At 34.3% G+C, this 14,845-nt stretch overlaps 3 protein-coding genes across 5 annotated transcripts; 1 reads left to right on the top strand and 2 right to left on the bottom strand.

Moving 5' to 3' along the window:
• Positions 1-27: 27 nt before the first annotated feature.
• LOC106143393 (protein MCM10 homolog) lies at positions 28-2,762 on the bottom strand. The gene has a single exon (XM_013345455.2). The coding sequence runs from the start codon at positions 2,561-2,563 to the stop codon at positions 437-439; it is 2,127 nt and encodes a 708-aa protein (XP_013200909.1). The 5' UTR covers positions 2,564-2,762; the 3' UTR covers positions 28-436.
• A 1,706-nt stretch (positions 2,763-4,468) lies between these two features.
• Positions 4,469-7,207, bottom strand: LOC106143402 (zinc finger BED domain-containing protein 4-like). 3 transcript variants are annotated; one of them, XM_013345465.2, is made up of 2 exons: positions 6,831-7,207; positions 4,469-6,471 (listed from the first exon to the last, which is right to left on the bottom strand). In XM_013345465.2, the coding sequence occupies exon 2, from the start codon at positions 6,219-6,221 to the stop codon at positions 4,506-4,508; it is 1,716 nt and encodes a 571-aa protein (XP_013200919.2). In that variant the 5' UTR covers positions 6,222-6,471; positions 6,831-7,207; the 3' UTR covers positions 4,469-4,505. The 3 variants fall into 3 exon arrangements, with proteins under 3 accessions (XP_013200919.2, XP_013200921.2, XP_013200920.2); XM_013345467.2 differs by having other exon boundaries at positions 4,469-6,746; XM_013345466.2 differs by having other exon boundaries at positions 6,583-7,207.
• A 58-nt stretch (positions 7,208-7,265) lies between these two features.
• Positions 7,266-14,595, top strand: LOC106143403 (protein phosphatase 1 regulatory subunit 7). The gene is made up of 7 exons (XM_013345468.2): positions 7,266-7,424; positions 7,504-7,750; positions 8,447-8,575; positions 9,728-9,890; positions 10,220-10,344; positions 10,982-11,165; positions 11,572-14,595. Exons 1-7 carry the CDS (start codon positions 7,418-7,420, stop codon positions 11,743-11,745), a joined length of 1,029 nt encoding a protein of 342 aa, XP_013200922.1. The 5' UTR covers positions 7,266-7,417; the 3' UTR covers positions 11,746-14,595.
• The last annotated feature ends 250 nt before the right edge of the window (positions 14,596-14,845 follow it).

The following is a 14,845-nucleotide window of genomic DNA, read 5'->3' on the forward strand; positions in this document are numbered from 1 at the left end:
TTTTTATTGTTTTCTTTGTAGACTTAGTTGCTAGGAATTTACGAGTTCTGATTTTGTTCTTATTAATCAGGATATTTTCCATGACCAAACCACTGCCCAGTATATGTTTGTAAATAAATTTGTGTACCACAAATACATTGGTGTCACATGTTATTGTTAGCTCCACTGATCATTTTTGTAACATGTAGTAATTTATTGTAAAGGCTGTGTAAAAAATATAAAGCCCGCAATTTATTCCACTCCAAAAGATTATTGTAATGGTCTTGTATTTAAAAATCGAAGACACATTGTGTTTTATGGAATGGTTCAGTGTTATTGACTGGAAGTTTCATAATAAAATTATATTATGCTTTATTTTCATAATGATTTTTATTGTAAACCTTCATGCACATTTTAAATTAGTTTTAAATAGTCTTAAAATAGTAAATCCATAATCTTAATTATCTGGCACTAACAAATTAATATTCTTTCCTTTATTGACTTGTCCACCAATGAATGTTTCCTCTTCACCCCTTATGGAAAGGCCTTCTGATAAGGTCTCAAGTTTCTTTTCTCTGAGCATTGGAGCTTTGACCCATCGTGAGCCACTGCAGTTGCTACAAGAATGCAAAGGAATCACTTCTAGTGAAACAGTTCTATTGTTACAATCTGCACATTTGAAGAACCTCTTGAAGGAATCCAATACTTTCAGAGGATGTCTCTCATCTTTACACAACTGTGCCGCTGAAAATGCCGTGTACTTGCATTTGACACACCTGACGGCCTTGCAAGCCAGCTTAAAAGTATTCAACATTTTCTCCTCCATAGCTTCTTTCTTCTCAAGTTTATTGAAGTATTTATCTTGCTCATCATCATCATGCTGCTCAATCAAATTCTGATGAGCTGATGTGGCTTCTAAAATCTTCTTGAATCTTTCGGACATTACACCTTTATGTTTTTTATTAAAACTCTCTTCATTTGGTTTCAGTTTCTTACTAACATTCTCTTCACTGCCTGAATTGTTCAACTTTTCTAATGCCCTTTTCTTTCCTGATTCCGTACCTTTTATATTATTTGGATCTACTTTTTTAATGCCTCCACTTTGTTGGATTAACTTGATTGCATTCTCTTTGGCTCTTGCAGCTGACTTTTGCCCATAGGATACACTCAAATCAATATCTCCACTTCCTTTCAAACTAAATCCTTTGCCAAGTTTTGGTGAACATGCAACTTTTTCAGCTAAACTTTGATTTGCTGAAGGTGTCTTGGAACTTTGTGGACTAGAGTTCAAACCACTCAGTCTGTTTAATCTTTCTAAGTCATTAGTTCTTTGTGTTGTAGGACTATGTAAAATATCAGTTTTCTTAAAGGGACCAGCTCCAAGAGGAGCTTTATTTGTCATTAAACTGTCCCCTTCAGATTTGTAGTAATCACTTAACGTCATAAGCCTATTCTGGTCTCTCTCTTTGACTTTCTTTTGGTTTCCAGTTGGAAGAGCTGAATATGCTTTCCCACCATAAATCACTGTATTTTTCCCTAAAACTTTGTTTTGCAAATTTACAAGCCCTTTACCCATAGTGGGTGATTGTAGTTCCTGCCTTCTTGAATATTTCTGATACTCTTGTTTCACATGGTAAATACAATGTTCACATTTACTCAAATTGACAAAAGCTGTACATGGTTCACCGTTTTTCTTCTTGCTTTTACACATTCCCAAATCTTTTGACTGTCCTAAGAGCATAACCCTATCAGGATTTTCTACACTTAGACAAGCCTGATCTTGGCTATTTTGTGATCGGTCTAACACATTTGGGTTTAACACAGCTACAACAGTGCCTTCCATTGTTTTCCACAATTCATTGTAAGCTTTTCTAAATAAAAACATTGATACTGTTTTCATATCATCTTTCAGATCACTCAATGTCCAGATTAGGAACTGATTACCTTTTTGAGACTTTTTGGCTGCACTCTTCTTTACTATTACTCCAGCAATCACCCAATCTTTTGATAAATCTTCGTTCTCTACATGTCTCTTTACTCTTAACATATTTACTGCTTCTCTACCTTGCATACGGTCTAAAAGTGCTGAACTAGATATTAAGGGTTTTGTGATTCTAAGACCAAATATGGGATCAGTATAAACATCAGCTGCTTGTTTAGACTTTGTATCAGGGACACAAAATGTATTTTTCTCAGACACAGGTTCAGGTTTTTTAAGAAAAGACCTCTTGTGTTCCACTTTAACATCAATATTGGCTTGTCGTAGCCTTGTTTCAAAATCAACTAATTTCTCTTTTTGCTCATGTTCCCTATTATCCAATATTTTTTTAACTTCAGAGCCATAGTCGTTGTACTTTCGTTCCGTATAATTACGTTTTTCTTCGTCATCAGATGAATCCGTGTCTCCATTATGAACTACAGAAGCTTTTGTTGGAGCACTTTCTACTTGAGGTGTGTTTTCATCAATGTCTATTTTGTCAAAAATATTTACTTCTTTTACGATTTTGGTACTTTCAACAGGCTCCCCATTTAAATCGGCACACAGTAATTGTTCCAACTGCGACAATTCATCACATTCATCCATTTTTTGTTAACTTTAAATTCACGCACGAACAAAGTTATTGTGAAGCGGTTTCACTTCTGTTTATATCACTTAACTCTTTGCACGTAATATTTTTTCTTTGTAATATTAATTAGTGTCAAACCAAACAAACTCAGCTGGAATTTATTCATTCGGTTTTTTTTATTTTTGTTATACTTCACAATATTACTTGGCGCGAAAAACCACGAGTACGAGACACAGTGTTGCCAACTCCCACATAGACATATAACAAAGTTGCTAGATTGGGTATTTTTTTTCAACCTAATAAGTTGCTAGTAGTAGCTAAATTTCTCAATAAATTTTAAGATGATAATTCACGAAATGAAACATATATTTTTTCATAAAATTAACTATTCATTATCAAAATTGCACAGTAAATTTATGTTAGATATATAAAACAAAGTTTTTATTAAATTAGGAAGATGTCGAAGGTTGCGAGGCTTCCATCTATGGTACCTGCGATTGATTTGGAATATTTTCCTTAGTACCAATTTTTTTCAGTACCGATTAAGGTAACACGTAGTTGTGATAGCATTGGCCCTTTTTGTGTAGTGAGTCTCTTGTCTCTTACACAGAGGATAGAATTAAGAGTTACTCACTCTGGTAGTTATTTTTAGCTTTTAGTACGTATTTTATTTCGTGGATAAAAATTTTACCGCTGTAAACATAAAAGTAGCTAAAAAATTTAGCTACAAGTTTTTATAAAATGTACCTGCCTGACTTCAAAAAGTTGCCAATTCTAGCTTCAAAGTTGCCAAGTTGGCAACCCTGACGAGACGAGATCGAGAAAGAAATGTAAATGAACATTGTTCGTCAAAATTACTATCACACTGACCTCTATAATATACTCGGGCTGGTATTGACGATTCAAAAATGACATACCTAAACCTATTGATTTTGCGTCTTGCTCTGGTTGATATTGGAATAAGTTTCCACAAAGACTTGTTTAGAACATAGACTTAGGTCTATGACTTAGTTAGATAACCGTGGTGTGGGAAACGAACGATGAACGAACTTCATCAAACATGGTCGTCCCAGCGAAAGGTACTCTTTACCTGAAACCGACGAGATTACACTTTGCATGAAAAGAGTAGTTGGTGTATGTCTTCTCCTCCGGAAAAGGACGTGATTTTATGTATGTACTATATGTATTTAGATAGCGGCCTCATGCATGAAAATCTTCCCTAAGTCAGTGCACTGTGTAAGTACATGTTTATAAAGTAGGCCAGAATATTGGTCCAGCGTATGTTGTTTTATTCACGTCAGCGAGCTTTTAGTTCGGTGTTGCCGTCATTTAAATGACCAAACCTTGATACATGTAAGTCCTGCATCCTGGCTGGACTTTTAAAAAAATATAATAATAATTATATTAATGCAACGCGAAAGTTCAAAATCAGTCTTAAACTATTATAAAAAAGATTGCGCATGTACGCGCAAGGAGCGAAAATTAAAAGTATGTTTAATTTAATATGATTTTATTTAATCACTGTCACTAATTAATGTGAATCAAATAGAAACGATTTAACCCCACTACGATTCTGCGTCTGGTTGCTTTGCAAACTGCAAAACTGCGTGTGAAAAGAGGCCTTCAATCATAAATATTCAATGTCTTTGCCTGCAATGTTTATTGTCTTGAAATTTATTAGTGACTTTGACATACTAACATGAAAAGTGGTGAAAAGACGATGTTAAAGTAAATGATCCGAACGTCAGTCTATTACATTTGCAATTAGGGATGATCGATATTCGAAAAACATCGATGTTGACATCGATGTCATAATCGAAAGCCCGACATCGATATTCGATATTTATCGAAAACTGAACATCGATGTTGGATATCATCGATGATTTATGCAATAATAACTGACAAAAAAATAAAACACAGTGTAAAAGTTCGGAATTTATTAAGAAAGAGATCAAATGATTACATATTCCAATATTTTTTATCAATTGACTGCAGGAAGAGTAATTTTGATAAAGAAGAACCTTTTAATCTATTTCTTTGTTGATAAAGAGTAGAGCCAGCTTTTGAAAACAGTCTTTCAGATGGCGTTGATGTCGCGATAGTACTCAAATATTTCAGCGCTATTATTTTTAATTTCGGGTAAGTGGAACCGATGACATTATTCCAAACTTGGATAGGATCTTGTTTAAGATCAGATACTGTATTTTTCAAAAAGTAGCTTAACTCGGAAGGCATTTCGTGATCATGAGGGGAAGGCGTAGAGTTTTTGACATTTACAAGTTTATAATGTTCGCTCCACAAATTAAATTCTTCTGTTGGATCTGGCGAACCACTCATAACTTCTTCAATTACTTCTGCTTCCGTTGTAGTAGTTAGTAATTCTTTGACTAATTTGACTGCTTTCGAACATGCTATGCGGTCTTGAAAGTGAATATTTTTGAACCTTGGGTCTAGCAATGTAGATAAAGCAAGTATTTGAACATGTTCCGAGGGTAACAAGCGTTTACTGATTTCAGTCATTATGTTCTGCTTAAGATCCTGACCCATAGAACTGTTTGTTTTAATGTTGCTCATTTTTAAGTTTAGCATTCGTGTTATGGGAATAACTTTGCTGCTGGTAACGTAGTCTTCTCCACAGATTTCTTTAGTAGCAACTTCTATAGGGCGTAAAACTTCAAAAATTTCAGTCAACTCTTCAATACCTTTTGCAGTTATCATTGGAGGAGCACTTGTATGGCAATTAACAATTTGATTAATTGTTGGTCGCAGTTCTAAAAATCTTTCCACCATATAAAAAGTGGAATTCCAGCGAGTGCTGACTTCTTGTATTAATTTTAGATCAGAATGCTTTCGTAATTCATCACTCGCCACTACACTATGCTTAAACCAAGTGACAATCCTTTTGACAGATCCAATTAATTCTGGCAATTCCTTTGTTTTTGCGATTGATTTTTGAGCTACCAAATTAATTAAGTGAGCAAAGCAAATAATATGGCATTTTTTTCCAAATGAGATATCTACAGCTTTAACAACATTTGCTCCTCCATCAGTTACCACAGCGGATACTTTTTCTGGATCTATACACCATTCATGACATGTCTGCAACAGCATTCTTCCAATGTATTCAGCAGTATGTGATTCGGCTAACTCATAAACTCCTAGAGTGACTGATGCCATTGCCATACGTTCTTCGTCATAAAAGTGTATAGTGACACCAAGAAAACTCCTAGTCTGCATGGTATCCGTCCATATGTCGGTTGTCAGGGTAATATTACTACGTAGGCCTTTGATTTTATTTTTAAAAAGATTCTGTGTAACTTCATATCGGTTCTCTAGCATTTTCTTGAAAGTATGCCTGGATGGGACTTTATACAGAGGTGCAGCTGCTTTCATTAAGTTTAGAAATCCTTCATTTTCAACCATTTGGAACGGCTGTGAATCTTTGCAAATCATAAACAAGATAGCATTTGTAAGGCGAATTCCTTTAGCTCCATTTTCAGAAAATTCAGATATGCTCCTGAAACTTTGATTTACTGTCGGCTGAAATATTTTTGTGCGAATAGACGATGCACTTATGTCACTTGCATTAAAACTACAATCAGAATCAACTGAACTATTTTCATGTAAAGCAGAGACAGGTGCGATTATCTCAGCAGAAGTAGAAGCAGTTGGCATTACAGGTTTTACGAATGTCTCCTTAAATGATCTCTTGGCGCCTGTTTTATGAACTGTGTTCTCCTCGTTGCTATTTTTTCCTAATAATGAACTATGCAGTTTTTCAATGTGCAACTTAAGATTTGTGGTATTGCCACAAGTTTTTATGATTTTATGGCAAGACCGACATCTGGCTTCATTATTTTCAAGTCTTTAAAAAAATTCCCAAAAGCGACTTTTTGGCGGCATTTTTAATTCTGTTCCTGTATTCCTGAAAACAAACAATGAAATTTAAATAAAATTCAGACACGAACTCGAAATAACCAGAACATGCAAAAATATTCATAGAAAATACACAAAATAAAATGTTCTGTCACCTTACCTTAATATACTATTTTCAATGCAAGCAAAACAGTAAGAATCCACACCACAGCCGTAAAAAAAGAGATAAATTGTCTATGGCCCGAGACATTCAAATTTTGCGCGAAAGAAAACGATAATTGTTTTGCTCTATGCTCTCTTTATCTCATATACAGCATTCATAACCTTAAAAAATAACAATTTCGTTTAGCATGCACAGAAAGCAAACAGATGAATTCAATATTTAGAAGTCAATCAATAAATACTTACATATTGTTGTATTTCACGTAATATTATATGCACAATAATAGAATACTATCAAATGAGTAAATTAAAACAGCCGACGCACGCACAACAAATTTTTTTATCAATAAACGAATGGGAGGGGTCAGGGGAGTGAGAGAGAGCGAGCGAGGAGACGACGAAGAACGTACGACGAATAAAAGGAACGACCGGTGCGCCCTGAATGAATGAATACGCGTTCAAAGTTCAAAATAAACTTGATTTGTGTTGTGGATGCGTTCATAAAAGACATATTTTGTTTCGTAACTTCGTAAGTTGCATTGGTCGTGTCGTGCGTGAGGCCGTGAGTTAACATCGATGACAGATGCCGTTAACATCGATGTTACGATATTTTTCGTATAGCAATATCGATGTTAAAACAGCGATGTTTTTGCTTTCAACATCGATGATCATCGAACATCGATGTTCATCGAGCATCCCTATTTGCAATTGAATATTTTGATTTTTTTTTCATTTGTGTTGTGTATTTAGCGGTAATTGGGAACAGAATCCAATATATCGTTCTATTACAAATTATTTATACATTGTAAATATCGCAAAAACCATTAACCGAAATGACAGGTATGTAAACAAGTCCCATCCAATCCGAGAATAGCCTCAGTGATTTCTTGAGGATCTCATGCCAAACCTTTGTTTTTAGATAATAAAAACGTTCGTATGGAAACCGATGAAGTCACGGAGGCTCCTAAAGGGGCCGCAAGTAGTGAAAATGGTGAACCAAACAGGGACGATCAAACTGGGACACCGCCGCCGGCCGTCACGCCTCCGCCTACCGAAGAGGAAACTCAAGAAATAATTGTTGTGAACGAGCATACTGAAGAACTTGACTTGAACCATGGAAGGATAGGAAAGATTGAGAACCTTGAGAGACTTAAAAAATTGGAAAGGTATTTTGTTTATATTTTAAATTTTTAACTAAATTAAAGTATTTGAGGCTATGAGAATTTCTGTATTTTTATGTGCATGACATGCTTCCTCCAGTCGTTTATTACCTAATTTTCTTCCCTCTCTGGAAAGAAGCCCAGGGTGCATCTTTCACCATTATCATGAATTGATTAAGTCAGGTTTTTACATGAAGAAATTTCTATATTTGATTAAGTATGCCAGATAATGATTCTTATCAACAACATATATTTCAAGGAGAGTGTGGATTGAAAGGTAGGAGTGAGAAGGCGTAGATGAAAGTACCTTAATCAAATTAAGAATGTTCTGGCAAAAGGCCAGGCCAAGAGTACCCAAAACTGCCGAGCTTGCATGAAAGGAGTTTAATCTCTCTGGTCTGGATAGATCTGTATAAAGAAACAGAAGTATGCAGATCTCATGCCAAATGGAAAGTGTAGTCTCTGCCTACCCCTTCAGCAAAAAGGCGTGATTTTATGTATGTATTTTAAAACTATATTACCCATATCTTACAAAATGCAACTGTTATCAAAGTCATTAGACTTTTCCATCAATCTTGTTAAATGAAGATGATACCTACTTAATTATATGATCTATTTGATTTTATCATGAATACAATCAAATGAAATAAGTAGAATAACATTATAAAAGTTCTCATCAGCAATATCGTCTCAAACTTTCAGATTATACCTGAGATGGAACCTGATCAAGAAGATCGAAGGTCTGGACTCCCTGACCACCCTGGTGGAGTTGGAGCTGTATGACAATCAGATAGTTGTTATTGAGAATTTGGACAGCCTTGTCAACTTAGAGTAAGTCTCTTTATATTCTGTACAAAAGAAAAAGTACCTACTTTACCATTTGAAGAAAGTAAAGAATGTCATAGTTTATACACAGCTAGGATATGACCCGAAATAACTTAATAAGTACTTTATCCCAAAATTCCCATGGGAGCATTGCTCTGGGGGGCAGCCAGTTAAATGTAAAACTTGAAAGTGAACTTTACCCATAGTACCATGAATCAAAACTAGTATTTTCCATATATCCCACTGTATATAAATTATATATTAACAAAAAATTATGAAATTACTGTTAACCATGTCTTTTTTGTGTAATGTTTATTTAAATGGAACACAAATGAATGGCTATTTATTCCCTTATCAGCTATGAAAATAAAACCATTCTATTGTGTACTTTCCAGTGCCATTCAGTATTCAATAATGATATAAAAGTCAATTGATATTAGTAATCAACAATATACTTTATTAGCCAAACAGACATTTAACTATGTTCAGTACATATTAAAATGTCTGTTATTTTATTTGTTTGGCTAAAAAACTTGGGATTCTTCATGTAGATAATGGGCTAGCAACCGTTCATTATTTAAATCTCAATTATATCATTAACGCTTATTATCATTCCACTGAACATGACATATCTGTCTTTTCAAGGCTGTTGGAGAGCCAACAGTCTACCCCGCAAGAGATATAATATGTACATGTACTCATACTTTTTGTTGACAACTTGTTTTGCTAATCATAATCAATTATGTCCTAGGCAGTTATGTCTTTGAGCTTCAAGTCTGTTTTGTTACTTCCAGTTATTCATAAATTCCTCCATTTGTGGTAACACTCACCACACTCAAGTAACTTAGAAACAAAAAAAATATTGTCTATCACTTGACACAATTTTTTTCGTTTTCAAGTTAAATATCATCAAATCATGCAGATTCAATTAGCCCACAACTAATTTATATGTTTCTGTTCTGAAAATTATTGTTTTTTTTATCTTGATTGAATAGAGAACCAAATCCAGAAAATCTGATGTAGCAGAGAAACAATAGTCGGAGAAAGCTGGTAGATTCGGCAGTAACTTTGTGACTACTAGGCCACAGAGGTTGTCAGTACGACAATATATATTTTATCAGGAAAAAGTTTATATTTATCATTCTATATTCTTTCCAGGATTCTGGACCTGTCATTCAACAGGATCAAAGAGATCACTGGCCTAGAGAAGTTGCTGAACCTCAAGAAGCTGTTCCTGAGCTCTAACAAGATTACTGAGATCAAAAACGTGAACCACTTCCCCAAGCTGGAGATGTTGGAGCTTGGAGACAATCGTATTAGAGTAAGAACGTCTTTCATTGTACACTGTTTGTCAAAAGATCTGTTATCGCCACCTATTGTCGTCGGTAAAACAGTACATTTTGTAAAACATACTTCTATTTGGTAGTATTAAATGATCAAGATTAGTGAGATCAAAATTGTGAAACACTTCCTGACTCAGAGAAGTTGGGAGACAATAAAATTAGAGTAAGAACATACTTTATCTTATGTATACCTATTTGTCAAAATATGGCGCTTAATGTTAGCGAATGTCGTCGGCAAAACAGCTCATTATGACGACAAAACAGAACAAGATGATTTGCTAATATCCTTATGCTGTCCTTTTTACAGGAAATCAAGAATCTCGAAGGCCTCACAACGCTGAAACAACTATACCTAGGGAAAAATAAAATTACTAAGATACAAAACTTGGAAGACTTAACGAATCTTGAAATATTAGTATTACAGAGCAACAGGTAAGCACAACAAATTCATAAAAATAGAATTAAATATAATACGACATTTAATTTAAAATAATATACATGAGAGAGTTATAAATGTGGATGAAATGAAAGAGGTATGCAGGGATCGTGGCAAGTGGAAAGATGTAGTTTCTGCCTACCGCTCCGGGAAAGAGGCGTAATTTAATATATGTCATACTTTGATAAAATAAATTAGGAGTAACAGAGAAATTGGCGGTTTTTAAAGCGATATTATTAATATATTTCAGATTTAAACTATCATGTTTCCACAAAACATTGCAGACTTTGTCAGTATTTACATGTGCAAATATCAATCCAGATTTATATGTTTCTGGTTCTTAAATATATTCTCATTTTTAACATACATACATACATATGGTCACGTCTATGTCCCTTGGGGGCCAACAGTCTTGAAAAGACTGAATGGCCACGTTCAGCTTAATGATAGAATTGAGATTCAAATAGTGACAGGTTGCTAGCCCATCGCCTAAAAAAGAATCCCAAGTTTGTAAGCCTATCCCTTAGTCGCCTTTTACGACATCCATGGCAAAGAGATGGAGTGGTCCTATTCTTTTTTGTATTGGTGCCGGGATCCACACGGCACTGCCTCATTCTCTCAATTTTTCAACAGATTAACAAAGATCGAGAACTTGGAATGCCTGACCAAGTTGGAGCAACTGTACATATCTGAGAACGGTCTAACTGCAATCGAGAATCTGGACAGTCAAGTGCACTTGCAGACTTTAGATCTGGCCAATAACAGGATTACGGCCATTGAAAATGTGAGACATATGGGCGAATTGGAAGAGTTATGGGTAAGTGTATTCTTATTTTCATACACAACAGCTTCTCCATGGTAGGCCTATTCTATGGGCTATATTGGCCTCAGTCGTTTCATCTCCCCTTTCTTGCTTTGCTTTAGGTCCGTAATTTTCAAGGGTGGATAAGTGTTTAATGAATAAAATAGAGTATTCATAAATATTTCAGAATGACTGGTTTTAAACTTTCGCGTTCATTATACTATTTAGAAATAATATTTATTTATCTTGGACGTTTCGAATCTGTTACAAGGATCATTGTAACATCTACTTGAGAATGGTCTTAATAATGGCAAGAATTTGAATAGGCGAGTGCTTTAGCATACATTACAAAATAATGATGTTACATGAAACAATTCAGATAGGTTTAATTTCTTTATAACTTTACCCTATTATCTTACAGCTGAACGACAACCAAATAGCCGACTGGTCTTCAGTTGAATACCTGAAGAATAACAAGAAAATCCAGACGATATACCTAGAGAGGAACCCCTTAGCTTCGGATCCCGCCTACCGCAGGAAACTCAAGTTAACGCTGCCATCTCTCACGCAGATCGACGCGACATTGTGTAGATAATTCAAAGTTCTATTCCATTAGTTGACACAGTCGTAGTTTCGTTTTGAAAATCGAAGACGTTGTTCAGCCAGTCAGGTCGGTATGGTAAAATCTTGTTTCAAATGTAAAAAAAAGTATATAGATTGATTTGTTTTCTTAGTTGCCAGTTTGAAGTAGTTTAAATTTTTTATTTCCTAAAATGACACCTGCACAATTTACACTCGATACACATCCAGCCAGTGATGGCAATGGTTGGAATGGGTAATTCAAATTTACGAAAGAAGAAAAAAAAATGGCTTCCATAAAATACAATAGGCTGTAAAATTCGAACGTATGGGAACCATTAAATATGTTAAGACAATGTAATTATTCAGGAATTACATACGTATGTATTGTTTTGTTCCTTATACTGTTCACCAACTGAGTGATATTTATGCCATGTTGGAAATATTGTTTATTACTGTTGAGTCTATGCCATGCGGGCCATTAGTATTTCCAAATATTTGGAAAAGCGTTTGAATCAACAATTTTTTTTAAAGTTTTACACGTTAGTGTCTTCTGATAATCCATACTAATATTATGAATGCGAATGTAAGTTTGTTTGTTTGTTTTCTCTTCATGCGTTATCTTCAGAAGCAATATTCTTAAAATTTTGCGTCTTATAATTAAATGTTTAAAAAGGAGACATAACCTTTATCTACGGTAAAAACTACAATTCCCGTGGAATTCGCGAAAAATCTGTTTTCTTTTGTAGGTGGTAGCTCCCATATAATTGATGTTGTTCGAATATGTATAAGTATTTAGACTACAAGTTACTTTTTCTAAGTTCGGAAATGTTGACTAAACTCTGTCCAAGAATTCATGAAGTAAATATGTACAGTTACTTGTGAAACATAAACAACTTCGCAAGACTAGGTAACTAACATAATAAACAACATTTGTTTTATTAATTTAGTCTTATTACAATACCCTGCTTTATGTGTTGATATTTTATATGTAATTTTAGTAGTTAGTAATAATTAGTAACTATTGTTAATATTATTCATCTTTATTATATTGTTATATTAAATATTTATTAACATTTAATTTTAACATTGTTCATAATATATTTTAGTAAAATAATTTATAACAACCCTATATTTTGATAAGAGTTTGTACACTCAGAATTCTACTATCATTTCAGTATTATAAACGAAATGATAAAAGTATGTAAAGTTTGTACAACAAAAGTATACAAAATTTTAATGTGAGTTTTTTGAACTAAAGGTTAAATTGTTAGTTTATATTACAGAATTAGAATGTGGGTTGCGTATAGTAGTTGTACATTAGATGTTTCGTTTGATATTATCGTCGCATATCGAGTTTTTATGTATGTTGTTTGTAATTTTATCATAATTTAGATATATATGTCTTAGGTATGATATGCCCATTTCTTTCTTTTCAACCGCTTTAAAAAAAAGGTGGTTCTCAGTTTGTCCTGTATGTATGTAAATTAATTAATGCTTGGTTAGACCTGGTTTAATACAAATGAAGGGTCAAGTATTTGCGTAAAAGAGTAACAGACATCCATACATACATACTCACAAACTTTCGCATTTATAATACATATTAGTAGGATGATTATATCTGCTTACAATACTTAACTCGTTACAATGAAACAAGTAAATAAACAATTGTGAAATTCTCCCGTTTATGGATCTCGCACGACCGAAACCATTCATATATCACTTCATGTATTAAAAATTGCCGTGTGGTTCCCGGCGCCAATACAAATAAGTATAGGACCACCCCATCTCTTTTCCATGGATGTCGTAAAAGGCGACTAATGGATAGCCTTGTAAACTTGGGATTCTTCTTTCAGGCGATGGCCTAGCAGCCTGTCACTATTTGAACGTCAATTTTATTATAGAACATAACAGCTGAACGTGGCCTATCAGTCTTTCAAGACTGCTGGCTCTGTCTACCCCACAAGGGATATAGTCGTGATTATATGAATGAATGTATTGAAAATTAAAAACTCTAAAGTTTTTAAATGCCAAATCATATCCTTCTTTAAAAATATGAACTGGGATACAGGAATTTCAGAACGTCCTTAAAATGCATTTAATCAATGATTAAGTATTATATAGAGAAATATACCTGACTTGTATGATTTAAGTGCCTATTAAAATGTCCAGTACAATGTACACGCCACAGCGGATTTGATAGATTTTGTACCAGTGTTAGTGTTTAGTTCGTATGTAGTACATACATATACATATATAAGCACTGCAATTGTACGATGGAAAACGAATCTTTCTCTTCTACCCTGTTCTAAATAATATTATTAGTATATATACAAAGTAGCTGTGCTCGCGACTTCGTCCGCGTGGAATAGTGGTTTTTGGCATCATTGAAGCCCTCAAGGATGAATAATATTCCCTGTTTTTTGCGCATTTTTCTATTATTACTTCGCTTCTAAAAGTTGCAGCGTGATGTTATATAGCCTAAAGCCTTCCTCGATAAATGGTCTATTCCAACACAAAAAGATTTTTTTCAATTCGAACAAGTAGTACCTGAGATTAGCGCGTTCAAACAAACAAACTCTTCAGCTTTGTAATATTAGTACAGATAAAGGAGCGTCGGCGGTCCAATCGGTAAGGTGCCCGGTTAAAATGCGTGTGGCGCCTTATAATAATATCGCTGACGGGTCAAGTAAGTTACCGACAGATACCCTGGCGCTTAAAGGGTTGACCTATGAGCAATTGCAGTGTTAAATTTTATCTGACCAGTGTAAAATTGGTAGCTATATTCAGTTATTATATTTTTTAATGTATTAGTGATAAAATAGAACAAGTTTATTGAAGTGTAATGTGGTCATAGTGTATGTAACGGAATAATAAATCGAATTTGTCAACTAATTGGTATTATTCAAAGACATTGTCTAGCAACGAATATGTGGTATATGAATAACCCCACTTAAGTCATGAAAGGCGAATATAAATAGAAATCTTGGAATGGAACCACTCCATATCGTTCCCATGGATGTCGTAAAAGGCTACTAAGGGATATAATATCGGTGAGTTAGTATCTCGTCACACAAGTTTCGAACGCACTTAGAGGTTAACTCAATCTGTGTAAT

The sequence above is a fragment of the Amyelois transitella genome, chromosome 17 (assembly GCF_032362555.1).
Source record: "Amyelois transitella isolate CPQ chromosome 17, ilAmyTran1.1, whole genome shotgun sequence".
Classification (NCBI taxonomy): domain Eukaryota; kingdom Metazoa; phylum Arthropoda; class Insecta; order Lepidoptera; family Pyralidae; genus Amyelois; species Amyelois transitella.

Bases quoted from the DNA above. Each gene is read 5' to 3' on its own strand.
- LOC106143393 (XM_013345455.2), bottom strand. From the start codon at position 2,563: ATGGATGAATGTGATGAATTGTCGCAGTTGGAACAATTACTGTGTGCC.
- LOC106143402 (XM_013345465.2), bottom strand. From the start codon at position 6,221: ATGCCAACTGCTTCTACTTCTGCTGAGATAATCGCACCTGTCTCTGCT.
- LOC106143403 (XM_013345468.2), top strand. The intron at 7,751-8,446 runs GTATTTTGTTTA...TCAAACTTTCAG, and splicing joins AGACTTAAAAAATTGGAAAG to ATTATACCTGAGATGGAACC. The intron at 11,166-11,571 runs GTAAGTGTATTC...ATTATCTTACAG, and splicing joins GCGAATTGGAAGAGTTATGG to CTGAACGACAACCAAATAGC.